General features: G+C 39.5%; 1 protein-coding gene across 1 annotated transcript; it reads right to left on the bottom strand.

The window, feature by feature from the left end:
- Positions 1 to 13,692: 13,692 nt before the first annotated feature.
- On the bottom strand, positions 13,693 to 17,743 carry LOC135467249 (von Willebrand factor A domain-containing protein 1-like). Its single transcript, XM_064745015.1, has 3 exons — positions 17,719 to 17,743; positions 14,788 to 15,204; positions 13,693 to 14,110 (listed from the first exon to the last, which is right to left on the bottom strand). Exons 1-3 carry the CDS (start codon positions 17,741 to 17,743, stop codon positions 13,821 to 13,823), a joined length of 732 nt encoding a protein of 243 aa, XP_064601085.1. The 3' UTR covers positions 13,693 to 13,820.
- Positions 17,744 to 18,184: the final 441 nt, after the last annotated feature.

Raw genomic sequence — 18,184 nt, 5'->3', positions numbered from 1 at the left:
CGAAATAAACTCTCTTTGTGCTTATATTTTGCACTGTAAACAGTCTGAAAGGAAATTGTACAACCCCAATCTCTTTATACATACTCCTGTTTTAAGTAATCAATTTTTATCCACTGAATCAGTATTACCTCAGGTACAGAGTTTGAGAATTTACAGCTAAACAGCTCTCTGTACTTACTCACCGTTATGGATTTCCCAGAAGTGGATGCCTGTCTGGTTTCAGAGCCTCCTTATATAGACCAAGACGTTCAATCAGAAATCCATCGAAAGCTCAACTCATTTACTCATTCGAAACATGAAGCAAAAAAGAAAACAAAAAAAAAAGAAAAAAAACCCGGCTCCCCCGTCAAATGAAAAAAGACCTGTTATATCCCCCTCCCACAGCAAGTATGCGCGGTGTTACAGAAGACTTGCAGTACTATACAGCAACTACTGTTCATATAACTTTTAAACATAATCAATATGTGGGTCAAGATTGGGACAGGGACGGGAGTTTGGGGGGGGGGGGGGGCGCTTTGTCAGTTGCAAAAGACCCTGGCATTTGAAGGCAGAATAATTAAAAAATATCAGTGCATTTATTGTTTGGTTTGTCATTGAAAACCCCAGAGGTTTATTCGTCCGAATTGGAGCTGGGATAGTTTTTTTCTAAAATCCTCACCACACCCAAATGAATGAAACTCACGTCATTTAACAAAGAAATGTTATGAAGAAGCTTGTTTAAATATACGACAATGCAAACTAAAGCTCAATATCTGGTTCTCAGCAAAAGGGGTTCAAAAGGAATAACATACGCTTTACATTGACGTAAAAATGCACTAAATTCAAGTACACTGGTTATTCGAACGATTTAACAAAAAACGTGCAAACATACGGGAGCCCATTGTGGGTATTGCTCCATGTACTCTGATGCCGAGAGAAATGCTCTATTTTGGCACTAAATTGTTCTTTGAAATATATGGCGAGAAATCGACATTGTACGTTAAAATTTTGCCTTTCGCAGTCTAATGAAAACAGTCAGTGTCATTGTAAAATGTCGTAGTTCTCCGGTTTTTGGTTCACAGTTTGATGGTCCAACACCGCGACATTTTAGAGAGAAACTGTTACATTCCTGTTGTTTTACGCACGCATATTTAGGCTAATGAGATACAACGAAAATCAGCATGGTTAAAAGCAATAACCCGAACTTTGTTTCTGCTTCAGTGGTAAGCGTTGATCATACAAGGCGACATTTTAAGTGAAACAAACTATCACATTTGTCCTTTTATACGTTGGTATGGTAGCCAGGTTGGTATTTTCCTGATATCTACTATATCGTTAGACATTGGGCTTGTACTGGCCTTTTAAAACTGCAATTGTTTTCCATATTCAGATTTTAATTCTCAGGATACTTAGATACAGAGGCGATAATTTCTCGGTACTCTCATGTGTCCATTTTCACCGTTGCCATGGTAATCAACTTGCTATCATCCCCATACATATTATATGTTTTCCTGTCCGGGCTACAACTTCAATTGTTTTCCATATTCAGTTTTAGTTTTTGGTGAATATATAGAGACACAGATGGCGATGTGTCATAACACATTTGTGTATTTCACAGTTGCCATGGTAAACAGAATTCTACTTCTCTGATGGCTGCTATCGACGTAAACTTCGTGTAAGGGCTACAACTCCATTTTTGTTTTGCACAGGACCAGAATCCTGGTCGATACATAGGTAAAGATGTGACGATGTGTCACGCCTCACATGTGTCCATTTGTTTACGCCCACTGTCATTAGGTGGAGCAGACTATGGTATAGTAGGCCCTAACCTTGCCCATCTGTTCGTGTCCGGGCTACAACTCCAATAGTTTTGCATATTCAGTTTTGTGTTTTGGTCGATGCATAGGTGCAGATATGACGATGTGTTGCACCTCACATTTGTCCATTTCATGCGCACGCTACCATTAGGCGGAGCAGATTATGGTATAGTAATTGTCTCCGTCTGTCCATCCATATTCGTGTCCGGGCTATTATATTTCCAGCTTGTTTCCATATGCAGTTTTTATTTTTTGCGGATATATAGTACAAGGGTAACGACATATGGCATCTCAGATTTTATTATCTGTGGGCATCACGGCTTCTCGATCGTCGGTTTCTTTGCGGGTAGATTAAATAACTAAAACTAATGTGTTATGTTAACTTGTCTTACAGTGCAGCGACAGACACAGTGGGTACTGTGTTCTCTTTATTTGTAATCAAATGATATACATGTTGTTAAAATTTAGTTGTATCAGTTACTGTTGAGTCTAGAAGTGCCTATACATCATGATTTAATTTACACTGGGCTATAACAAACCTCTTGGGGTTTCTGTTCCCCTTTAGTTTGTAAACAACATTTATTTATTTATTTATTTGATTGGTGTTTTACCCCGTACTCAAGAATATTTCACTTATACGACGGAGGCCAGGATTATGGTGGGTGGAAACCGGGCAGAGCCCGGGGGAAACCCACGACCATCCGCAGGTTGCTGCCAGACCTTCCCACTTACGGCCGGAGAGGAAGCCAGCATGAGCTGGACTTGAGCTCACATTTGTGAGAGGCTTCTAGGTTATTACGCTGTACTAGCGCGCTAACAGACTGAGCCACGGAGGCCCCTCAGTAAACAACATAAATTCGTTTGTATCACTGCATTCTATGGTGAATGAAATGTAATGAAATAGGAATCATTTCCTCTCTGAACTATAAGCCGTATTATTTTGCTTAAGTAGATTGGAAGTTTGATGGATATATATATACATAGGTGACGATGGTAATTTGCCTAAATATTTTCGTGTCTGCCGCGGCCAATGCGAATTTAATTATATACAGAGTGAGTGAGTGAGTGCTTGGGGTTTAATGTCGTGCTCAACAATTTTTCAGTCATAATTATATACAGAGGTGACGATGGACATGTGTATATGCATTTCTGTAGCTGCCATGATAATTAGTGCTCCCCAGCCCAAAATCTTCGATGAAAACTACAAATGTTATAAACATTTTTGAAAAAGAATTTTATCTTAATTCGTTGTTTTACGTATACATTTCGGTTTACTGTTTAATACAAAAATCTATCATCAACACCCATGGAGTACATTCTCTCAAAGTTGATACTCATCACATTGCTGTTAGTATTCTTTTATACATTTCAAAGAAGTGTATTTGCTCGGGCGAACACTGTGTTAAACTGGCCTTTTGTACCTGGTTGAAGCTACCACGAGTTTTCGTGATTTTGAATATTTTACTTCTTTAATAAAGCCTTCATTAAATGACTGGTTCTTCCTTGTAAAGTAAGCATGTGACGTAATAAACAATGATGTTTGCTGGAAATCTGATGATGGTATGTCCCAGAACATGGCTATATAGATGAACAGAACATGTCCTGGGCTTAACTTTAAAAGCACAATGGTCAATGTCAATATTGACTGACTTCAGATTGTACTGGAGAATCCCGGATGTCCCCCTGTGGTTTCATATCGCTTAGGCTGACATGATGCCGATCATCACGACCGTGCACGTCTGAAAAGCGAGACGATCGCAATGACAACCATATCAGATGTCAGCTTTATTCCTAGCCTTCAGAAATACAGATGGCGGGGTGAATTTTACAAAGCCATTCCTGATATGACAAAACTTGAACAACAATTTTGGAGCTTATTTTTGTTCTCCAGAAATGAAAATTTGTTAAAACTTCAACTTCCGTCACCACAACGCTTAGATTTGAGGTTTAACATTTTGGCTTAAGTCAGAAATGGCTTCGTGGAATCAGCCCCAATGTCCAATTCCTCAAAGAATGTTTTGACTTCAGTTAAAAGTTTTTAATATAATCTCAGAACTTATATTTAGGGCGCTGAACAGATTAAAATGTTTACCACCTTTTCAATGTCATCTTTAGACAAATGAGTCAAAATTTCAACCCTTTTTACCGAAAACCAAGTCTTGAGACAAGGTTTTTTAATTTTGACTTAAAATGTACTTAATCATCCACTAAACTGGAACGCGGTCTTTTCAAGTATGCTGTCATCCACATGTCAAAGACGTACTCTAAGGAAGCATGTGCCCTTTAATCCTACAGTAATTCTCACCTCAAATCATAAAGCATCAGTTAATCGTGAATATCCTTGTTACAATTAACATCAAATTCATTATTAATTATTATCAATACCTTCGCGCATTGACGGCAGCCTAAACTTCGCTAACAACCGAATTCGCGAAAGGTTTGGATTGAAACCAAGACGATGTACGCCATTAAGTGGGCGATATGTATGTCATATATGATCTCGTAAAATAAGGGCCTGATCTTAATGTTGGGAGGAAAAGCCGAGTGTATCCTAGCATATGTACATATACCAGGCTGTTAAGTCCTGTCTTTAAATCTGAAGTCTTCCTGTGAGAGAGTCTCTCACCATTACTTTTCCACTGTGCTTGAATGACCTAAACGAATTCATAAATATAATATAATTAAGACGAAAAGTACAGAGAAAATATGTTATAGTTTATTTATCTCGTCTGTTCCATGATATCACCTTGATGTGGTTTATACACCTGCACTCCAAAATCAATCTGTTACTTTTAAAGTCTGTTGTCTGAGTGATTCTAGAATGTACTGTATTATTGTAACATCATACGCTGTCATATTCAACATAAAATCTTGTTAGTCTGATGGAATCTTTTTGTTGAAAATATAGAATATGTGATATTAAGTAGAACAATCTTTTGCAATAGCAGAGTATATTCTAGTTCTCTCACCGTAAGCGGGAAGGTCTGTTAGCAACCTGGTCGTGGGATTTCCCCGGGCTCTACCCAGTTTCCTCCCATCATAATGCTTGCCGCCGTCGTATATGTGAAATATTTTGAGTACGGCGTAAAACACCAATCAAATAAATAATAAATAAAGTATCACTGACAAAAATGGACTTTGTGTTAGAATTAACAGATTAATTTTTTGAGTGTGCTTATTTTATTGTACCTGGGATCCGTTTATCTTCATCTCATATTAGGCTATTTACAGGTAACACTATAATGATATCAGAAATGAGAGAGGCCTTTAAAGTGATTTGGGTGTTTTCGCAAATTACTGTAATCTGTATAAATTAACACCAAAAAGCAGAAATCATGATATTCTCCAAACGTTTGTCTAAACATTTACCATCGTATTTTTTCAACGGCTCCGGCGTGGAAATCGTTATCGAATATGTGCATCACGGCTTGTGAAACAGATTACACTGGTGACAAATATCACTTGCTGACCTACCAGTGGAGTACAGAATGGCTTACTCTTATCTATTACACTAGTGCTTCAGTTGGAAACCATGAGATGTACACTATATGGATTGTTTGAGTTCACCAGAAAATATTGAGATCCTTATGCTAATATAAGTACATGCTTGTCTGTCTGATTTGTTTTACATAGTAATGAAATATTAGGTATACAAAAATATATGCTTTCAAATACATATATTGTATCCACTTTTGAAAGGGCCCATGTGTTGACAGAACAGAGGAAACGCGGATTGATTATTTCTTTACTTATTTGATTGGTGCTTTACGCCATATTCAAGAATATTTCACCTATACGACGGCGGCCAGCATTATGAGAAGTTATTAGCCAAAGGACTTAGTATGGTAAGGCAGGGAATAGACCCCAGTGCAAGAAACTGTGCACCTCTAGAAGCGAAACTGACTATACCTGTGAGTGACGTCTACTGAGACACTCGTAAGTCTACTTCTTTTTTTTCAGTTCTGTTTTACTCTAAATTGTAGCATGTCAAGCGACCCATAAAGCTCCAATCATGCACTTAACGTACCAGTTCCTTCACATGTCATCAAACAGAAAAATTATTTTTGAACCAGACACACATATAATCATAAATCCAATATTTATAAATGTTTGCTTTGTTTACGGTACGCCACTGCTGTATTCATTTACTTAGGATTATAGGCTTAACTAAGGCTATAGCGCGGTTTACATAGTTTTGTACTCTAAGACTGCATTCATCTCCGTGCATTATATGTTCATGGTACAGTGGGGTATGTAGTTCGGCATTGATCTAGCATTAACGTGTTCGGTAGGCTAACACTGCATTCATCTAAGTGGATTATATGTTTATGGCAGGACAAAGACTGTACAGTCGTATATGTAGTTCGGCAATGACCTAGAATTACCGTGTTCGGTACGCTAACACTGCCTTCATCTACGTCGATTATAGACTTATGGTAGAAGAAATACTGTACAGTGGGGTATGTAGTTCAGCAATGACTAAGAAATAAACGTATACGGTACGCTAACATTGCATGCATCTACGTGGATTACATGCTCAAGGTAGAACAGAGGCTGCACAGTGGGGTATATGGTTTAGGAATGACCTAGCATTAACGTGTTCGGTACGCTAATACTGCATTCATCCACGGGGATTATATGCTCAAGGTAAAACAAAGGCTGTAGTGTGGGATATGTAGTTCAGCAATGGCCTAGCATTAACGTGTTCGGTACGCTAATACTGCATTCGTCCACGGGGATTATATGCTCAAGGTAGAACAAAGACTGTTTAGTGGGGTATGTAGTTCAGCAGTGGCCTGGCATTAACGTGTACGGTACGCTACCACTGCATTCATCAGCGTGGATTATATGCTCGAGGTAGAACAAAGACTGTTTAGTGGGGTATGTAGTTCAGCAGTGGCCTGGCATTAACGTGTACGGTACGCTAACACTGCATTCATCAGCGTGGATTATATGCTCAAGGTAGAACAAAGGCTGTTTAGTGGGATATGTAGTTCAGCAGTGGCCTGGCATTAACGTGTACGGTACGCTAACACTGCATTCATCTTCGTGGATTATATGCTCAAGGTAGAACAAAGACTGTTTAGTGGGGTATGTAGTTCAGCAGTGGCCTGGCATTAACGTGTTCGGTACGCTAACACTGCATTCATCAGCGTGGATTATATGCTCAAGGTAGAACAAAGACTGTTTAGTGGGGTATGTAGTTCAGCAGTGGCCTGGCATTAACGTGCTCGGTACGCTAACACTGCATTCATCAGCGTGGATTATATGCTTAAGGTGGAACAGGGGCTGTACAGTGGTGTGTGGAGTTCAGCAACGACCTAGTTTTCGGTACGCTAACACTGCATTTATCTCTCTGGATTATGTGTTGAAGGTGGAACAAAGGTTGTAGAATGCGGTTTAACACTGATTTGGGATTAAGGTCACTTGAGCCTTCGAAAAGAGGATAAGCGGAGATTATTATACAGGTGTTAAATATGCGTGGATTTCTCTGATGTGATGTGTACATCAAGCGTGGGTTTTGTTTCTAGGGGGAAGATGACACGCGCTAATACTTACTGATACTGATGACAATTAAATACATGTAGCTGTGCATTGTTTCAACCCATTGTTCCCATGACAACGATATGTGCCGATCAACGATAGGTGTAGACAAGAAAGGTGACGGACCAGGCATAACGTTTATGGTGAAATGTGCATGATTTTGGACAACAATGTAATTTAGTTCGTGGTAACGAGATGGGAAGTAATGTAACAAAACATCTGCCTCAAGCATTGGTTCTCTGTGCACTAGGTACACATGCATTCTCTTGCTTTTCTGTGAACTATTCACACTATTATTGCAACTAACACCTGAATAAATTTTATTGATGAATGCTGAGTATAGACTGGATGAGATTTAGCATGAATAACGTTAAGTGCGTCGCACATTGTCCAAAAGTCATACTTGTCTATTGGTGCAAGTTATGTATGCGCTACACATGCGCAAATCCAACTATGGTGTCCAATGTTCTACGCCGAATAAAACTGCCACACAAAGATATTTTGCACCTAGTGAAAATATTTTGACTAATCTGGAGGTTATCGCGGTGATAAATTTCTGTGACGTCACTTCCAATGGCAATAGTTCAGAAGATGGTCTTTATGTCTGTTTTTTTTTTGATATGTTGCAGAGAGAAGTGCAAGCTGCATATGATGGTATAACATTGCACCGCGACAGTTTGGGGATATATATTTTTGTGGTTCGTATTGACAAAATTAGCCTACTACATAAATAGTAAGAAAACTCAATGCGTTTATGTAATCTAAAGTGTTTTGTTTATTTTATTGGTGTTTTAGGCTGCTCCCAAGAACATTTCTCTTATACGACGGTGGTCAGAATTATGGTGGGAGGGAAAAGGAAAAATGCCGGGGGAAACCCCCGACCATCCGGTGAACTAAAGTCAGAGTATTGATCACCATATGCGCTGTAAATAGCTAGTAGATGATTTATGCTAAAACAATGCTTCCTGAAAAGTCGTTCAGTATATCCTCCAATTCTGGAGACCAAATGCGGTAAGTAGGGAGAGAGTATCAGAGACATACACCATGGCTAAACCTGAGTGTACCTCCATAAACAAATCTGTAAGGCCTGTGTGTTCTAGATCCAAGGGAAGTAACTCCAATGAGTCACGTAGCCATCACTCTATTACACTACAACACTTTGATACCGTGTCCATTAACAGTATTCTCGTGATGAAGTTTAATGGAAGCGATGGATGCAGCACACTGGTGTTACTATAGTATTACATCCATAAACAGGATGTCAGAAAGGTGTGCGATACTAGAGTATAGTGTTTTTATGGTACGACTTCGCCCGTCTGTAAACCGCCACACAATAAATTCAGAACACTAACAAGAAAAAACAAGTTAATGGAGTATAAAGTAAGTCTCATAACTTGATTCTTGGCTAATGGGATTTGAAGAATTATAAATCCTTTAATGATCATGTATATAACAATCCAGTACAGCCTGGAACACACAGCCTCACAGCACAACGCGGCGAAGTCTTCACACATTACACTGAGTTTTTACCAACCACACGTACATAGCTAGCTATGCATACAACTCTACAAACCTACAGTAACATTGATTTACATGAAACGATTGCATTTGTGGCACCATTGTCTACTTATATATAGCAAGTTGAGCGATTTATTTATATCGCTATTACGGTTTAAAACTATCCATCTGAATCTTCAGTACATGCAAGTTTAATTTATTTCGAGTGATGACCTTGAATATGGTTGTCACTGTAGTTGGAAACAGAGGGTAAAGCAGTTGGGATTGACCAACTTTTTTGATTTTTACCATCTCTCGTGTTTTTTTATTTTTATTTTTTATTTTTTTTATACCTACTGCCCACCCCTCCCTTAATTTAAGTAAACAAGCTGTAGAGCAAATACTGCAGTGATGCAGAAGTACAAAGTATGTTGTACAAATATACATATCTATACATTTACGTTTTGTTGTACTGGGAACTGCGATATAGCTTATGTCATTAACTGACAGAAACATTTCTGCAAACCTGCCTATATATACATACAGTATGTCACATGGCCGGTGTGGCTATGTGCTTAATGAATGGGTGAAAGTGACATAGGAAGCACCATTCACCTCAGCATAGTTTTCACTTAAAAAAGGGCTTTTTTTTACAAGTGAATTGTGTTGAGATGTGTGTTAGTTTCGAACCTGTGCCATGTATATCTTTGAAGACCTTATACCCGTGTTGTAGGCCTACAAATACAAGCTGGAGAATATTTGTAGATATCTGTATAGAATTTAGCCAAAACTTTACAAGTGATACAATCTAAATACAGTCGACTATCCGGAAGGGAGAGAATGGAAGAGGGGATGGTAAGAAAGAGAAATATCGCTGGGACCGGGCCCGTAATGGCCGGCCTTAGGTGCTATAGTCGTCGTATTATGGTCCACCAGTTACCATACCATGTGCCCATACCTGACTCTCAAACGGCCCTCCCACATGTCCTATCGCTTCTGACAATCGAGGAAGTTTGCACGGGTCATACTGATTACCGCGCATGCGTCGCTCTCTACCACATGACTGCCACCAATAGACAAGTTTCACCTTTGGAGCCTGTAAGACACACATAGGCTAGTTTAGGCTCAGTCTCGCGAAAATATTTCAGCATTCATCAATGAAAGCGTTTCAGGTTTTGGTTAGAATCAGCTTGTACATATTCTAGAGAATGCATGTGTGTGAAGTATTATGAGAGACAAAGGTGACTACTTCTTGCCTCGATCATCACTGTGACTAATGACCTCGTCGTTGTTCACGACTTTTCTACAAAATTTACAAGTGGTAGCAGCGAAGGTCAGAGAGCGACGCTTGCGCTGTAAGGAGTATGTGCACGAGTAACTGGCCAGAGCTATTGCCTATTGACATAAGGTGTTACAGGCCTCGAGTAAAATTCAATCTCTCTGCTTATTAGAATATATAAATATCAGAATTTTTATCCGTTTTGGACAACACAGAAAACTTTTTGCCCAGTGTTACTACGCACCATGGAGGTTACCACGGTGATAAAATACTATGTCTGCATTTTCAGTGGCCAAAAATGGCTCCCTACCAGACATGGACACAGACCCCTATTACAACTTCCGTTTTTCGGAATGAACACTTGATACCGCACCTTGTAGCACTATTCACGTAACGATCACCAAGCCAACTTTTAAAGTGTATAAACCTGTATTGACTTTGACAAGCTTTCTCACACAATTTGAGAATGATCTTGAAATTGTAAAAAAGTCACAAAAACAGAAAAGTAATTTAAGGTATCATTTTTGATAATGATTACTTTTCGAAGAGGTTAACTTTAAGATTTTTGAAATGTTTCGTTTTAAGACCCGCACAGCACATTCCAGAAATTAAACACTTCCATGGCCTAATGGTTAGATTGTCCGCCTCGAAGCCGGGAGACACCAGGATCCAACACGGGTCAGGTCATGCCAAAGATTTGGTATGAATGGTACTTGCTGCTGTCTCGTTTGACGCTCAGCACTGAGAGTTTAGAGTGAGGAAACAAGGACTGGTTGGCCCGGTGTCAGTATAATATCACTGAGTGGGATATCATACTTGGTGTCTTTGGCGGCTTGTACTCGGCAAGTCACAAGAAGACACAATATAGTACACACACCTTATGACTCCTCGTCGTAATATGACTGAAAACTGTTAAGTACGACGTTAACCTCCATGCATACATGCATACATTCCAGAAATTAGTTTTATGTCAGTAAGAGTGTCCAGAAGAACTATAAAGTAGGAAATTACAGGACATTCAGTTTTTTGGGAAAAGGTCCCTTTTAATCTCTTTTAATTTTGGCAAGTCTTCAAAAGTTAATTATTCCCTAAATTTAAGCGCCAAATCTGACATTCGTATACCACTCGTAGAACATGAATGAGCGTTCTAAGTCACTAATGGTAGAACAATTTTTCCAAACACCCTACAACGCAAAGATGAAAAATTTGCCATGGGATTTTTTGTCAGTTTGGGAAAATTCCAGAAGGCCCGAGGTTTACAACAGGCAAACCTGTTTTCCTCCAGAAATAAAACAAATCGTCGTAGAAGTAAAAAAAAATGTCTTTGAATGAAGACTTAAACACTCGGCAAAACTGGATCCTCAACAAAGCTTCCTATTCAACGCTGGGATTGATGTAAAAAACAGACATGAACTTCCGTGACTGCCAGTGATGGTGTAGTTCTTGATTTAAATATGTTGAAAGTGATATAAAAAGAACTTTATGAATTCATATTGATGCATCGCTTGCATGGAAGCCTGATGGATGCCATGATGGTGGCATTAACAACACTCACACATTGTTCTAGATAACCTTTAACCCATATCTACTTCACTACATCTGTGTAGGGTGGAGAAATAACGTGTTAGGTTTTCGGAAGCTGCTTAATTCTCGCCGTTAACATGCCACTCCTGAACTGTTGTATGCTAAACCGTGTATTTACAACTCAATAGATTACTTCTCTAACATATCAACGAGAAGTGAAATCGGTGTTATACACCAACAATGCCTTGCGTTAAACCTTCGATAGCTGGGTTAGGTTGAGGGCTACTGAATACGGTGTTTTCTTTTCGTGCCACAGAAAACCACTTGTATCAGTCCCCCTAAAATTATGCGCCGAGTTTTGGAAGTCTTCGCTAAGTTTTCGTGTCGAGTTTTTGCATGTTACATTCAACGTCGGGTTTTGCAGCCCGATCTCGAGTTTTAAATGGAACTTTAACTTGTACAAACAAAGACTACGGCAATAAAGAAGGACTAGACAAAACAAGCGTTTTTTAAATATCTTATGGCAAATTGGCCAAAGATCTTCACAAATCGGAGCTTTGTGAGGATCATCGGAAATGGACACCGAGTGATTATTGTGCTGGTGATCTATTTCCTCGTCACGTTCCGGGCGGTGGCCGGGTAGAGGATCCGTGTATAGCGTTCTGACGCATGTATAGCGATATGACGCGTGTAAAGCTTTCTGATTGCCATAACTAGACTCTGTATTATTATCTCTGTAGTAAGTCCTTTATCCCTGAGAAACATAAAACGCTGGTCTGTTGAAAATCAGTTGGCTTCCCATATACATGTAGTATTGGAGATCTGTCTTCTCGACACTGTAAACAAACCTTACTGACAGTAATGGGTTGGAGGAAATTATGCAGTACGTTTTAATCTTATTGTGTGTTAAATGCGATGACAATACAGTATGTTGAGTAATTCTAGACCAGTGACTTCTAAAACATTACATTACTACATTTTTTAACCTATCTCTGCTGAAGTCACGTTGTTCGAGGTCGTGCAATTTACTACTGTTAAGGAATTTACATGAAAACTAGAACTGAGGTAAATTCCCAACACCCTGGGATTCCATCATTCACCAATTATCATGCTGTCGTCTATCCACTGGTTTTACTTTCCATACCGTAGTATTTCGTTGTACAGTGTACTGTAGCTGTTTCAAGTGCGCATGGCCGGGATTTCTTCGCTGTGCACGGGATAAATACATCAACATAGTTTGTCTCTATCCCTGTTAAAGCATTGTAACTCCCCAGAGTCACACATACAATGGGCAAATTTCGTGTATTTGAATTTACTTTTAGTTATGCCTGAAACTTGACTTGGAATCAAGCATATAGTTTGAAGTCGAAAACTTAAAAACATACACATGAAAATCTAGAACAAGGGTGGTTAATCCTGGGCTGCCGCCAAAGTCTTCAACTCTGTAGCAAAGCTATATAGCCATGTACTTTTGTTCGTTCCACGGAAGATCGGCTCTTCGCCTGTGTACTTACGCACCACTCCAAATGGCTCATTTACCTCCTCATCTATATCATTATCTCTGCAGATAAGTCTTTTATCCCTGGGAAACATACACGCTCGCCGACTGAAAACTCTTTTTTACTTGACGACTTAATGTTATTGTTCTATGGATTTTGCACAAACCGTAAGCACCGTAAGTAAATAAATATTGAGGGGATTCTGGCCCATTGATTAAAGCCTTCTTTTCACCACTGCCAATCGGACCATGGGATTTGCTCTGTTTCCTCCCACCATAACGCTGACCGCCTTCGTATAAGTGAAATGATCTTGAGTACGGCGTAAACCTCCGATGAAGTAAGTATATCATATAGTAATAATTATATCTCTGTTCTTTCAACGCTTTGAACTCTCACAAGCCTTAGTAAGAACGCCCCTTAAGCCAAACCATGGTAAATATTAAAAGAAAAGCGTGTGTTAAGGAATCCTAAGCAAAACTGACCATATATAAATTTCAAAAATGAGAAATTTATTTACTGTATTTCAAAGACAATGCATGCAGTTGATGCTCATGTGCATATTTAAAAGACAACGTGCGAGGAATACGCATTATGTGTGGTGTGAAGCCAGCTTATGTCAGGAAGGGGAATAGCTTGTTCAGATGGAGTTTTTCGAAATGAGGATTTGAGTTCACAGGGGCTTTAATTGATCACTATAGGGGCACAGTTCTTTGGATAGGCTAAGACTGTCACAACGATGTCTTCAAATTGTAAGAACGATCCCACGTGAAACAGATGTTTTGAAGGCGGGTGACTGGCCATCGTTTCCATTTCTTTCTTGCCTGCAGGTCTGAAATCACTGATAGCGAAGACGAACACACGTTTACTCTCCTGAAGCTCCGCCGCCTTCGTCACAGCGTCAGGTCCACAGTTGGAGCCGCCATCTGTGAGGAGTACCACTTCTTTGACAGAATCCCGGTCTGGTCGAACTCCTATAAAACGGCGGGAAAGCACACAGTATGGTCTTCACTTGCCTTTGAACAACATTTGTATGGGGCATATGGTAATTGCTTACGTGTAGTATAATCGAGGGTTCAAGGGCCGTCTAGACCCCGGAAGCTCTTGTCCTTCAGAAATGGTATGCGTTTTAGACCATTTGTGAAGACTGAAGATAGGGTTGGACACCCGGGATAAAACACATATTTGTCTCATTCTTAAATTCTTTTATCATCCAAGATTCATAACATTTGTTTTCTTTAAATCTTAATAATTTTAATTTTCTCATTTCTATTACCTAAATCCCCCAACACCCATTACGCTCCTGTTATAGCCCATGCTGAAATAATGACCACAGGAGCTCCAAAATGGAGCCATGGAAACCATTGGCAAGCTATAAAAGGTATGTTTTCCAAACTGGTTGTGCTGCCATTCATCTATTTAGTTTTCGGTTTGGTACACCTAAATAGAAGTATACCTGTACGGCCCGTTTGTTGGAAACTTGACGAAGGTCACTAGTTTATCCCGGGTATTCTGGTGTTTTCTCACACCCATATAGCTGCCTGCCGTCGTATAAGAGAAAAATTGTTGAGTGTATATTTCGTTTAGACCACAGGGAAAAAAATACCGGTACATAAATAAATAAATACCACAAGTAAATGTACAAACCTACCTTTACTCGAGGTAAACATTGTCTTTGCGTACTCCAGAGCGTCTCCCGTACAGGTGTTACTCGAAATATGTGGTATGTTGCGAATGGCAGCCTGCACATCAGCCAAATTGTCGTGATCATCAAAGTCAAAAATCTCCTGAGGTTTATTTGAGAAGATAATCAGAGCTGCCCTATTACTCTGCGGTCCCAAACCAATTTTGCCGCAGATTTTGCCGATTAGGTTTGCCAAGCTGGTTTTGGCAATGTTGTATTCGTGGCTATCAATGCTTCCACTGCTGTCTACGATGAAGAGAATGTCACGATCTCTTACTGTCGTGTCTCGGCGTTTGCGACCGGAAGACGATCCCCCAGATCCTAACAAAAAATTAGTCTCTATTGTTGCGGCCTTTTCAGTAGTTGTCTGTTTGATCCATGGATCTAAAATGAAAGAAAAATCCGAAATTAAACCCATGTTAACTAATGTAGCGTTCCATACGTATACAATGACATGCCAGTGTGTTCATGTGAAACTGAAAAACGCCTATAGAAACTTATGTAAACACAAACAATATATTAATTAGATGGAGTTGATCGAATGTATACGTAGCCTTGTCAGTTTCGGATATGTTAGGGCACAGGGCACCACCATTTTGGGGTTGTCTGTAAATCTGCCGGGTGCGGGTACGATACCCATTGACAGAAGGTCCCCAGTCAGACCACACAGATACGCCACAATCCAGCTTTAGATTGTCCCAAAAACTGGCGGCTGAGCTCAATTCAGCAGTGACCAGGAAAGCCGCCAACGACAACAACAATCGGGCCATGACAGAGGGAAGTGTTCGTGTTGTACTGTACCACTCCTTGGAAAAGAGAATATTCTGTGTACAAATAAAATTATCTATTTATAGTATCGGTTCTCAAGAATATTTTACTTATTTGACGGCGGTCAGATTGATGGGTGGTAAAAAGTGCAGTGCTCCGGATAAACCACTGACCTTTGTCAGTTATATGACAAACACCTTGATTTAGTGTCACAGGAGAAACAATAAGCGCTGGCTGGATTAGTACAGTATGAAGAAAGACTTACAGTACAGAGAGCAAGACCTTAGTAGCGACGACAGTGTTACAATTGGTAAATGGTAAACCGGTAAAATACAGCCTCTTGTCATGTTAAATGTACCTCGGTAAAGGTTTTTTCCAACTGGTCATGTAAATGTGTAGCAAATTATATTACAATCGCACTGCTTCATGGCTATATCTTTATTTCATGTGTTCGGTCAAGTATCTGATCAAATGATACCAATCCCTCAGCATGGCATTTATCTACTCATAACCTGTTGCCTCATTAACCTGTTGCCTCATGATATCCGAAATAAACTCTCTTTTAGTGACACTTTGTGCTTATATTTTGCACTGTAAACAGTCTGAAAGGAAATTGTACAACCTGAATCTCTTAATATATACTCCTGTTTAAAGTAATCAATTTTTTAAAATCAAGATTAATATACAATCAGCAATGTGTTACGTCCCGTTTGAGTGTAATCATCTGCTGAACAATCAGTATTACGTCAGGTACAGAGTTTGAGAATTTACAGCTAAACAGCTCTCTGTACTTACTCACCGTTATGGATTTCCCAGAAGTGGATGCCTGTCTGGTTTCAGAGCCTCCTTATATAGACCAAGACGTTCAATCAGAAATCCATCCGAAAGCTCAACTCATTTACCCATTCGAAACATGAAGCAAAAAAGCAAAAAAAAAAAAAAAAAAAGAAAAAAAACCCGGCTCCCCCGTCCAAAATGAAAAAGACCTGTTATATCCCCCTCCCACAGCAAGTATGCGATGTGTTACAGAAGACTGCAGTACTATACAGCAACTACTGTTCATATAACTTTTCACCATGATCAATATGTGGGTCAGAGAATTGGACAGGGGCGGGAGGGGGGGGGGGCTTTGCCAGTTGCAAAAGACCCTGGCATTTGAAGGTAGAATAATTAAAAAATATCAGTGCATTTATTGTTTGGTTTGTCATTGAAAACCCCAGAGGTTTATTCGTCCGAATTGCGGCTGGGGTGGTATTTTCTAAAATCCTCACCACACCCAAATGAATGAAGCTCACGTCATTTAACAAAGAAATGTTATGAAAAAGCTTGATTAAATATACGGCAATGCAAACTAAAGCTCGAAGTCTGCTTCTCAGCAGGAGGTGTTCAAAAGGAATAACACACGGTTTACATTGACGTAAAATGCACTAAATTCAAGTTTATTGGTTATTTGAGCGATTTAACAAAAAACGAGTAAACATACGGGAGCCCATTGTGGGTATTGCTCCATGTACTCTGATGCACAGAGAAATGCTCTATTTTAGCGCTAAATGGTTGCTTTGAAATATATGGCTTCACAACGCGAGAAATCGACATTGTACGTTGAAATTTTGTCTTTCGAGTCCAAATGAAGACAGAGTTAATGTCAATGTAAAATGTCGTAGTCCTCTGGCTTTTATTTCCAAATGTGATGGTTCAACACCACGACATTTTAGAAGATTGTTACCTTCTTGTTGCAATGGCAAAAGCAATAATTTAACTTAAAATATTGCGTTTTTATCACAGTTTTTGAAACGGAATAACACGACATCGCAAGAAACGCAACGTTTGTAACCAACACGTCAGTGCAATATTTTAACTTGAAATGTCGTGTGACACATCGTGGCCAATTCTCAATATATATCATATATAAAATAGATATGATTTCGTGTCCGGTATACAACTTTAGTTGGAGTTTTAATTTTTGGTGGATACGTAGATACACAGTTGACGATGGTAATCAGTTTGCCATCATCCCTATATACATTTTTTGATATCCTGTCTGGGCTACAACTTCACTTGTTTTTACATATTCAGTTTTGATTTTTGGTGGATACATAGAGACACATATGGTGATGTGTCGCCACTCACATTTGTCCATTTCCACAGTTGCCATGGTAACAGTAATATAGATCGACTTGAGATTCGTGTAAGGACTACAACTTTCCCGGTCGATACATAGGTAAAGATGTGACGATGTGTCACGCCTCACATGTGTCCATTTGTTTACGCCCACTGTCATTGGGTGGAGCAGACTATGGTATAATAAGCCCCAATTTTGTCCATCTGTTCGTCTGTATTCGTGTCCGGGCTACAACTCCAATAGTTTCCCATGTACAGTTTTAGGTTTTGGTGCATACATAGATATAGAGGATACAATGTGTCGAGACTTTGTTCACTTCCACAGTTGCAATGGTTACCAGGTTGCAACTCCTCTGATATCTGCTGTATAGATCGACATGAACTTCGTGGAATTGAGTTTTGGTCGATGCAAAGGTGCAGATATGTCGCGCATCACATTTGTCCATTTGATATATGTCCGGAAAATTATTCTATA

The sequence above is a fragment of the Liolophura sinensis genome, chromosome 6 (assembly GCF_032854445.1).
Source record: "Liolophura sinensis isolate JHLJ2023 chromosome 6, CUHK_Ljap_v2, whole genome shotgun sequence".
NCBI lineage: Eukaryota > Metazoa > Mollusca > Polyplacophora > Chitonida > Chitonidae > Liolophura > Liolophura sinensis.
The sequence above is the reverse complement of the archived record's forward strand: the minus strand, read 5'-3'. Positions and strand labels throughout refer to the sequence as shown.